General features: G+C 40.0%; 1 protein-coding gene across 1 annotated transcript in view; it reads left to right on the plus strand.

Annotated features, from left to right (window-relative positions):
* Positions 1–10,633, plus strand: part of LOC107700956 (interferon alpha/beta receptor 1a-like) — an 11,687-nt gene extending 1,054 nt beyond the window's left edge. Inside the window, exons 2-5 of the mRNA XM_016502836.1 lie at positions 6,688–6,817; positions 7,918–8,105; positions 9,374–9,537; positions 10,448–10,633. Coding sequence (XP_016358322.1) covers positions 6,688–6,817; positions 7,918–8,105; positions 9,374–9,537; positions 10,448–10,633 — 668 coding nt within the window. The remainder of the gene's footprint in view (positions 1–6,687; positions 6,818–7,917; positions 8,106–9,373; positions 9,538–10,447) is intronic.
* Positions 10,634–11,530: the final 897 nt, after the last annotated feature.

Below are 11,530 nucleotides of genomic sequence, written 5' to 3' on the forward strand. Positions count from 1 at the left end.
ACGCTGCTGTGAGAGGTTTGGCACGACATGCAGCGGCACCGTCTCAGTCTCTGGTCTCTGTCCGTGAAATAAGTATAACGCTGAAGGTGAGGTACAATTCATATTATTTCATTAAATAACTTATAAAGTAATTTGAAAACTTTGTGTGAGACGTAATTTCACTCTCCTGGAGACCGTGCACTCATGCACACTCGCAGCGCACGTACATAATGCCAGGTAGGGTTGGACGATGTCTACCAAATTGGCATCGGACGATGTCTACAGTGAAACATCGTGATGGACGATGACATCGGGGGTGGGGCGAGGGGGGCGGGGTTAGGGGTGTGCCCGAAGCGTGAAACAAATAGCGCTTTATACGGAGCCACTAAAAGATTAGCCGCTTGCTAGTGGTAGCCTGTTGCATTACAGTACATGAAAGTTCACTTACACCGAGTAAGGAGAAACGTCTGATAGGACGATGGCGAATGATCTGCAGATCCTGAGCACCAATGACAAACATCTAATCTTGTCAAATGTGTGGTAAGTACTGCCGCTCCATAGTATAGAGTCCTTGTGATCGCGCATCTCAGAAGTGAAAGTGAAAGTAAACAGAGCGCGCAATCAAAAGCGGTTTCAATAGCGGCTCCCTGATGCCAGGAAGTTATATACAGTCGCCTAAACTTACCCAACGATATAATTGCGAGAAAAAGTATTGATATATATTTTTTGTTCTCCCATCTCGTAGGCTATTTATTCCTTTTAGGGTTTCCGTAGTACACTTCATTTCCTTTCCGAACACTGAACTGGGATGTGGCGGATTGATGTCTGTCAGCCATCGGCGATGCAAGATGGCATCGTCTATCGGCCCAACCCTAACGCCAGGTTCACATTACTCCGTTTGCAGTGCATACGTGGTGCATGTTTTTCCGCGCTCATGTTAACGGATTAAAGCGTTCACCACACTGCACGTCAGTGCGCTCTAGGAGCGGTGCGTCTGCAGCAGAGATCGTTTCAGCACCGAGTCTATTGCTGCGCTGCAAGCCTGAATTAAAGTAACGGCGCATTGTTTGCAGTAAATATGAACATGGATTGACACAAAAATGTAGTAATTACACCATAAATGCATATTATTAAAGTCTACTGTGTTTCACAGTCAAAACATATGGCTCTTTGGCTAGGTTTAAAGGGAAAGAAGATAAAGATAAAGAAAACTTTTAGCGAAAGAGCACTTTTAAATAAACAAGGCAATAATAGATGCCACTCGTGGAGGAAGGAAAACACAGTTCTTTATGAACTGCAAGATTGCTTGTGATAAAGATTTCAATGCAAAAGGAAAGGCAGTAGAGCTGACTATTTCTGTCAATGGTAAGTTTGTGATAACGTAAGAAACGTAGTTTAAATGTTTTGCCACTTGTTTGAGCAACTTAATATATAAATCTAGATGTAAGGCATTAAATGCAAAAGTAAAAAGTATTGAATAATGTGTTGCTTACAAGCAGGATTTTTTACATGGCACCCCTGTTCTCGACAGATGGCACCCCGGTTGGGAAACCCTGCAGTAGCGGACTCCTGAGTGAAAGCTGCTTCACAAGAGACACCTAAGAGGGGAATTCCCCACGTTTTCAAAAATGAAATTCAGGCCCTGAATAAATGTCTAAAAATCCTGATTGGAGTATCACTATAAGTAGTTATAAATGATAAAAAGAAGGCTTTAAAAAGATGGTATCCGTGATCGTATCGGCAGATACTGCTTTCTGTGATCGGCGATCGGCCTCAAAAATCCTGATCGGAGCACCCCTATTAGTTACTTAGTTACTTTTGATGCCTCAACCCCGCTGATTTAAAATCCAACAATCAGATAATTCCTAGATTTATTTTCATAATTTCCACGACTCGCACATGCATGGGATGTCCCCAGTGCAGCAGGATAAGCTTGGAATATGGAAAAGCTTACATTCAGCAGATAGAAATATTGCATTATATTGATTTTGTCAGGAAAAAAAGATGATCTGAACACTGTTGTGTAAGTTGTGGCTGTACTTTACTCTGGCATTACATCCCTCTGATCAGCATGTGGCACATTATATTACTATAATTAAAAATCCTTTTGGAAAATGAAACTGTTTCTTACAAACTTATGTGATTTGATCAAATACATAATGAAATGTAATCGTATATGGGTAACGGAGAAATTACAATTAGCTTCAAGCTACACATGATAATTAATGAGATTAATATAACACTTCTTCTACTTGAATGTCACTATCAATCACTAATGAGTGTTTGTAATAACTTCTGACTGCGATCCAATGTGGATTTTGGTCAAATGATGAGGCAGAAATATGTTGTTAGTAATATTCTAGATTAATACATTACATTCTTTGAGTAACTAGCCCAACACTGCCCGCCTGTGACTAAACTAACTCGGGCCAGAGATAGATGACTGCACTGAGTGTGGACTAGGCATGGGACGATAACCGGTTTCAAGGTATACCGCGGTTTGGAAAAGTCACGGTTTCAAAACCACTCAAATTTTCCGTTATACCGTTCCTGCGGTATGCGCAGTTTTTTACGTGTCATCAAAGACTGAAAGTGCAGGACTCCCTCAGTTGTGTTCAGCGAAGAGCGTAGCGAGTCACACGACCCTCCCCCTCCGGTTGGTGCGAGCGGTCAGTGAGAGTCGCCTGTGTGTGGGATGACGGCCGAAGGAGGTGAATCCCTGGAACTTTTTCCCCTGTCGAAAAAAGATGAAGTCTGCCGTATGGGAATTTTTCCGGTAACGTAGACGAACCATGTTCCGTACAGATGACGGTTTAGCGCCGATCGCTAAATAAATACTTCCAGGTCGTACGTAAACTATACATTTGTGTCATCTTTCACCCCCGATCAAGACCAAGACCCACCCGACGTTTGTTTCAGTGTTGAAATAAATACTATTTAACATTGCTAATTAACTAGCTAACGTCAACTAGTTTCCTCCCTCACGTTACTTCACAGAGTGAGGAATAGCAGTCTAAAGTACTACGTTTCTGCGATTTAGGACTATAATTAAAATTAGCTGGAATCACGTCTATACTTTTAAGCCTCCTGCCATTGTTTACATCTGTTCAAAATCACAAAATTTAAAAAACAAAAAATGTGTGTGTGTGTGTGTGTGTGTAACACACTCACGCTTTCTCTCTCCTTATATATATACAGTGACGTGAAAAGCTTTTTGCCCCCTTCCTGTTTTTTATTTTTTGCATATTTGTCACTTAAAAGATTCAGATCATCAGACTAATTTTAATATTGCACAAAGACAATGCAAGTAAATACAAAATGCAGTTTTTAAATGATGAGTTCATTTATTAAGGGAAAAAAACTGTCCAAACCTACCTGGCCCTACGTGAAAAATTAACTGCCCCCTCCTGTTAAATCACTAAAGAACTGTGATTAACCAGATTATTTTAGAAAGCTGAGTTATATTTCACTAGCACACTCAGGCTTGATTACTGCCAGACCTGTTGAATCAATAAATCACTTAAATAGAACCTGTCTGACGAAGTGAAGCATGCTTAAAGAGCAACACATCATGCCGCGATCTAAAGAAATTCAAGAACAGATGAGAAGCAAAATAGTTGACATGTATCAGTCTGGAAAGGGTTATAAAGCCATTTCTAAGGCTTTGGGACTCCAGCGAACCACAGTCAGAGCCATTATACACAAATGGAGAAAATTTGGAACAGTGGTGAACCTTCCCAGGAACTAAAGAAATTCAAGAACAGATGTGAAACAAAACAGTTGACATGTATCAGTCTGGAAAGGGTTATAAAGCCATTTCTAAGGCTTTGGGACTCCAGCGAACCACAGTCAGAGCCATTATCCACAAACGGAGAAAACTTGGAACAGTGGTGAATCTTCCCAGGAGTGTCCGGCCTTTAAATTACTCCAAGAGCACAACGACGACTCATCCAGGAGGTCATAAAAGAACCCAGAACAACATCTAAAGAACCGCAGGCCTCACTTGCCTCGATTAAGCTTAGTGTTCAAAAACGGCATCCATGGGAGAGTTCCCAGGCAAAAGCCACTGCTGACTGCTGAAATTCTGCGCTCTATCTGAAAATCCTGAAGGAGAATGTCCAGCCGTCAGTTTGTGACCTCAAGCTCAAGCGCACTTGGGTTCTGCAGCAGGACAATGATCCCAAACACACCAGCAAGTCCACCTCTGAATGACTCAAGATAAACTAAATTAAGGTTTTGGTGTGGCCTAGTCAAAGTCCGGACTTGAATTCGATTGAGATGCTGTGGCGTGACCTTAAACATGCTTGAAAACCCTCCAATGTAGCCGAATTAAAACAATTCTGCAAAGAAGAGTGGGCCAGAGTTCCTCCACAGCGATGTGAAAGACTCATTGCCAGTTATCACAAACACTTGATTGCAGTTGTTGCTGGAAAGCGTGGCACAACCAGTTATTAGATTTAGGGGGCAATTACTTTTTCACATAGGGCCAAGCAGGTTTGGACCGCTTTTTCCCTTAATAAATGAAATCATTATTTCAAAACTGCATTTTGTATTTACTCTGGTTATCTTTGTGTAATATTAAAATTTGCTTGATGATCTGAATCATTCAAGTGTGACAAATATGCAAAAAAAAAAAAAAAACAGGACGGGGGCAAAAACTTTTTCACACCACTCATTAAGAAGAAATTAATTATTTATTTTAATTGTTTAGCCTGACATGTTTACTGTTCCAAAATGTTCTATATGTTTCTTAAAAATAAAATATATTGTGTTCAGTGGAAAAAAAAGTTGTTTTTTACCCAGACATTTAAAAATAACATATTTTAGAGCTATAATCGCAATACCGTGAAAGCGTGATATTTTTATCTAAGGTTATCATACCGTCAGACTCTCATACTGGCCCATGCCTAGTGTGGACCTGCCGCATGTAGGCCTATAACAGCTTTCAGCAGAGATCGGCCCACAGAGAAAAAGCCGTCTTTCACTCAGAAGTGTTTTGTAGAGTCGGCACGGCTCTGGCCCGTTAGCACCGATGCTGAGACTGAGCCGACAGTGCCGCATTTCAGCCGGAATCGGCCCGAATGTGCTTGCTATCTGGGGAGCCTGCTGGTTTTTAGATTATGGGAGGCACTTCCGGTTTGGGGAATTTCCACTCAAAAAGACCAAAACAAATCATTTCAAATAATCAAGATTCACTGCAAATAGTCATTTTCTTTCAGTTTGACGTTCAGACGTCAGGAGAATGATGTATTTGAATGTGACGTGCTGTAACAGGAATGCCTGTGGCATGAGCTCTTCTCATTCGCTGTGTCTTTTCATCTGGATTGTTTTCTCTTTTCTTTGAAAAAAACAAAACAGGCAACATATACTGTGCATTAGTTATTTAATTAGGCCTACCGATCAATCCCATGAATAAGTCACTTAATGCTAGGACTGGGTAAAAAATATCTCAATATTAATCGATTCTCATTTTTGCGGAACGAGATCAATTCCTAAATCCCAAGAATCGATTAGTCTAGCCTGTTTTCAGTTAATGGATGGAACGTTGAAGGGCACTTCCCATCCAATAAATCGCAATAAGCATTGTGCTTTGGTACTTTTCATATGAGACAAAGTCTCAGATTTCAAATTCTGTCCATTTGTATTGCAGTATTTAAACAATAAATGCTGTTTTGGCGCTGTTTAATGTGGAGTGACAGATCGCTGTAGCGCCTCAGTTCAATAAAAGCGGCAGCGCGAGGCGCACGTGAACTGATCATCTCCTCCACATTAATACCAGTTTCAGCACAAAATAAACATGACTAAACATCCGAAGGTAAGTTAAAAGAAAGAGTACAACTTTACAAGCCATATCCCGTGTCATGTAATCGCTCAATCAGTGTTTCAGTCTCGCAAAGACGCCAATATAACGGCTTGTAAACAATGTCACGTAACGTCACATTTACCTCAGAAAAACATATTCTGTGACCATAAACTCATTAGTCAGCTGAAAAATAAACTTTTTTTTAAGCATTTTGCTTAATATATGCACCATATAACATATTCATTATAATTTTTACTGTTCTTCAATGTTTAATTTGTTTGAATAAATCCATCGAGTTTTTATGACAGCCACCATTTAAATGTTTATATTAAAAAAAAATTAAAATAAACCAATTGAAGTAGAAATATTAATATGTAACTTTATTATTGTAAAAACTTAAAACGTAATTTTAACCTTCAATATTATAGTAATGTTGTACCAACTGACTCATGTATATTTTACAGCATTAGTTTAGAAAATTTGGCATGTACTGTAACTGATATATATCCAAAATAATCAAAATCGAATCGAATTGGTAATCGAATGACAAGCTTGTGAATGAGAATCGAATCGAATCGTGAAATTTGTGTCAAAACCCAGCCCTACTTAATGCACCAAAGAATTTCTCTGTATTTGTTTTGTTTTCAGGTTTGTTTTCACACAGATGCTTTAAAATGTTATTTTCTTTCACTTCTGATCCCTATTAGCAGTGTTTACTGGAATGTTTGTAGCTTTACAAATAATGTAATACATAGGTGCAGGGCTCACAAAATTTCAAAATCACTGGTAGTTCTTCTGGCAGGCACTCTTCAGATTTTGGTAACCCAAAATAAATGTAACTAGCCCACATAAAAAGACTATTCATATATAAATACGTGGGTGTGCTGTCTCTGTGTGTCTGGCAGGATTCGGAGATCTGAGGCGTCCTGAGAACGTCAGCGTCGACTCGCTCAACACCCGTTATGTGCTGCGGTGGGACTGGCCTCATGAGACCGCCGCCAACCAGACTGTCACCTTCACTGCGCAGTATCTACGGTAAGAGCCTTCATATGTGATTGCTTCATGCACGTGACACGTGTGTCCATGCTTATTTGGGTTTGTGACTGAATCAGCTGATAAAGTGGAAAAAAAAAATACAACTAATAGTTTGTACAGGTCATGAGACATCACACACTCTGTAATACATAGTTTGAGGGGCCGAGCACATGATCACAGTCTAATGTGTGACACAACATCGCCGCAGCTCATAGCAGTGTCTCTGATCGTGTAAATGCTTCTTAAGGTCAGGTTTATTTTTCATCTCAAAATACTAAGGAAAATATCTGCTAAATTATATTTAGCATAAAGAAAATTAGGCCTACACATTTTTGGAATGTCAGCAGTCTTTTCCTCCAAATTTCTGATTATAGCATTTTGTCCAGATGTTTTGTTTTTATTCTCACTGTTACTGTAATGCAGAAATGAGTGAATGAAAATCGGCATAAATGAAAGACAGTACAACGAATACTACCAAGAGCATTATTGTTATAGTAATCTATATCATTTTTGCATTACAGCTGTAAGAAATGAGGGAGAAATGTGTTTAAATGTGCTCAGGCTTTATTAAGCACCGATGAAGTCAAAGGAGACGCGAAGGGCCCATCTTCAGACAGCCAGATATTCACCCTAGTCTATACAAATCACACATGCATATGCAAAACATCATGATGACAGATGTAAATAATCATATAGTCATAAGCTATATGACTGATTATTGTGCCTTACTGTATAGTAGGTATGTAGGCAGGGTCTTGACAAAAACAGAAGCTAGTAAACCTTGGGACGTCCAAAAGAGGGGTGACATTTTAATGCTTCAGTGAACTCTAAATAAGAGATGTTCAGTTGTTTCCCTGAGGTACTCATCTGTCCAGGATCGGATGACCAACTGAACTGATTTTGTTGTTCTTAAGCCTGTTCCTGGAGCCCCACACAACCACATCTAACACGTCTACTTTATCTGAGACTCGTTTCAGTGTCTGCTGATGAGCTGAATCAGGTGTGTTTGATGGAGACAGCACTGGGGCTCCAAGAACAGGCTCGGGAAGCACTGCTTTACTGACAGATCAAGTGCACTCACGTTTCCTTTTCTCCAACAGGGAGTTTCGGTCCCGGAAGGACAGTAATGAGAAGTACTGGACATCGGTGTGTGTCAATGTTTTGGAGCATCGCTGTGATTTCACTGGAGCTATAAATTACAAAATCTTTTTTCTGCTGCGTGTGCGGGCAAACACGTCACAGCAGTCTTCCGGCTGGGTCCAGATCAGTTTCTGTCCTGATGAACACGGTGAGCTGTCTGTCTGTCAGTAGTCCGTCTATCTTTCTTTCTGTCTGTCTGTCTATCTGTATGTCTGTTAGTAGTCTGTCTGTCAGTTGTGTCCGTCTGTCTGTCTTTCTGTCTGTCAGTAGTCTGTCTTTCTTTCTGTCTGTCAGTAGTCTGTCTGTCTTTCTGTCTGTCTGTTAGCAGTCTGTCTGCCTTTCTTTCTCTCTGTCTATCTGTATGTCTGTTAGTAGTCTGTCTGTCTATCAGAATCAGAATGAGCTTTATTGCCAGGTATGTTTACACATACGAGGAATTTGTTTTCGTGACAGAAGCTTCCACAGTGTAACAGAATGACAGTGACAGAACAAAAAACACACATAATAAAAAATGTAAATAAATTAAAAATTAAAAATAGAACAAGTAAATAAGGAATAAAAATATACAGATCGACAACTGTATGTATAGGTATATAACAATAGACAGTTGAATGTACAGGTATATTATGTGCAAATTGAAATGTAGACTGAGTATGTGTGTTAGATAAATAAGTGTATCCCCGACTACAATGTCCAGCAAAACATCAGAATAATCGAAAACCTGTGAAATATCGGGTGGTGTGTACTTCCGAATGCCCAGCAATTTGTCTCTGGTGAAACTGATTGCAGCGATATAACTAAAGACAGGACAAACGAACAAAACCATAAAAACAACTGCGGAGCACGCCACAGAGGCAGCCATCAACGTCGGCGCCATCGCGAAGAATGTTGTCTATCTGTTGTCTATCTGTCTGTCAGTCTCTCTGTCTGTCAGTTGTCTGTCAGGCTCTCTGTCAGTAGTCTGTCAGTCTGTTAGTAGTCTGTCTGTTAGTAGTCTGTCTGTCTGTCAGTAGTCTGTCAGTCTCTCTGCCAGTTGTCTGTCAGTCTCTCTCTGTCAGTCTCTCTGTCTGTCAGTCTTTCTGTCAGTAGGCTGTCCGTCTGTCAGTAGTCTGTCAGTCAGTCTCTCTGTCTGTCAGTAGTCTGTCTGTCAGTCTCTCTGTATGTTAGTAGTCTGTCTGTCAGTACTCTGTCAGTCTGTCAGTCTCTCTGTCAGTAGTCTGTCAGTCTCTCTGTCTGTCAGTCTCTCTGTCTGTCAGTAGTCTGTCAGTCAGTCTGTCTGTCTGTCTGTCTGTCAGTATTCTGTCTGTCTGTCTGTTAGTTTTCTGTCTGTGTGTCAGTTGTCTGTCTGTCTGTCTGTTCCTGGCACTGGCATTTGATTCTGCTATGCTGACCCCGGCTCTTTTCTTCTGCTCTCAGCTGCTTTAGGTCCTCCCTCCAGCTTGAAGCTGAGCTCGATTAAAGGAGATCTAGAGATCATCATCACCGATCCTCTGAGCAGCACTAACCAGTCCATGAAAACTTTGCTGAACAACAGGTTGAGCTACCTCATCCAGTACTGGAGGCGCTCTGAAGAGCCTCAGGTATCTGTGCACACTCACACCAAAAGCTCTCGTATGGGTTTCAGCAGCGGCTGCATGTGGATACTGTCTGAATGTGGCGTCTGCTGAGGACAAGCTGTGAACACAAAGCACTTCAAGTCATCTTCAGTTTCAATCTCAGAAATGCTGCTAAGTAGCTTGACCACATCCTGTAGAAAGATGGTGGTTTCTGATCTCAAACCAGATTCGTTCCTCTCAAAATGTTTGTAGTTAAAACTATTGTCACACACACTGGGCTCCAGTAGTCTGTGAACATGTGGGAACTATTCATTTTTTTTTTTTGTTTTAAATAAACTTTTGGGACTTTGAATAATGTAAAACAAAGAAGAAATAGTTTCTTAATATTACATTTAACTACTTAAATTGTAGTTGTATTTTTGTTTACTCATAATAATAGGTATAATGATAATCATTATTATTTAGATATTCACCCATTTCAGTAAGTGTGTATAAAGTAAATGAAGTGTCGGGCTTCTCACAGCACACTGAGAGGTGAACTCTCACACTAGTCTGCAGGTTTGTGTTTCACCGGTGCTGTGTGAAGGGTGATTGTAGCATAGCAGCATAAATAGACACTGATACTGCTCATCAAATGATGCTTAATCATCAGAGAGTTTGAGTGTTTCCCCATCACACGGGTGAATGGTTTCAAAACAAAGTATGTTCACATCAGTTAAAGTGTATGCTGATCAACATTCTTAATCTAGGCTGAAATATTAAGTGCATTGAAAGTATAGCCTAGTTCATTTGTTATTTCAGAATACCTGATGCGTTCAGTCGTGTTAACGGACCTTCTTATTTTACGGCCATGACTGGTGTGTTTTCAATGCAGCATTACTGTATAGATGGCACTGCTGAGTGACATCATTTCCTGCTCTGACTGTCCCTGCAGAAGGCTAAAGTCCTGGAGACGAAGAACAATCTGGAGATGCTGACTGAGCTGGACAGACAGACGTGGTACTGCGTGAGAGTTCAGAGCCGTGATGGCTCCCATAACAAGAGCAGCGTCTTCAGCGACACACACTGCACACCGAATATTTATACTCTGTTACCTGCTCCAAAAGGATATATATCATAAGGTTTTAAATACATTCGATGCATCTCAGGTCAATTTATACATTTTAGTAGTTATGCGTAGATGAAATGTTTATCAAATACATTTATCAGCTGTCTTCAGGAATAAAGACAGAAGATGGTGTAGAGAGCTGTTCTGAATGAATCATATATTTTACTTGTACAGTAAGATGTATGGTCTCCTGACTCATTATTGCTGCATATAGTAGGATTAGGGTTAGTTTCCTCTATCTTAAGTTATTTCTCATCTAGCTCTTTGTCTCAGCTGGTTCTCTGTTGTTCCAAGTGTTTTTTTTTTCTTTAACTGGGCTCTCCTGGCCCTTCTAGTCGTATATCAAAAGTTTATCCTCGCTGTAAAATGCAGTTAAGTGCATTTTTAATCAATCAATCACATTTATTTATATAGCAATCACATTTATTTATATAGCACATGTTGGCTTTACATACCAGGACCTAACACATTCATACAATCTAGTACTATAAAATAAATACAAAATTATACAAAATTAAGTAGAGTCAAATGAAAGTGTAAAAAATGAGTCTTTAAATGAGATTTAAATGCATCAAGAGTGGCACAAGATCTAATGTGAAGAGTTAAGCTGTTCCATAAGCATGAAGCTGCAATAGAGAATGCCTTTCAACTTTAACCAAGATTTAACTGAAACCTTTGTACAGATCTTAATGGCCTAGAGGACATGTGTAACTGAAGAACTTGGGTGCCAACCCATTTAAACCCTTAAAAACAAATAACTACTTGTATTTGATTCTGAATTTGACTGCAAGCCAGTGGAGTGATGTTAATACAGGTGATATAGTTGCATACTGTACTTCTTTGTCCCAGTCAGAAGCCTAGTATCAGCATTTTGAACCAACTGCAGGCGTGAAAGTGAGGCATGAGAAA

The sequence above is a fragment of the Sinocyclocheilus anshuiensis genome, unplaced genomic scaffold (genome assembly GCF_001515605.1).
Source record: "Sinocyclocheilus anshuiensis isolate Anshui unplaced genomic scaffold, SAMN03320099.WGS_v1.1 scaffold1550, whole genome shotgun sequence".
NCBI classification, from domain to species: Eukaryota; Metazoa; Chordata; class Actinopteri; order Cypriniformes; family Cyprinidae; genus Sinocyclocheilus; species Sinocyclocheilus anshuiensis.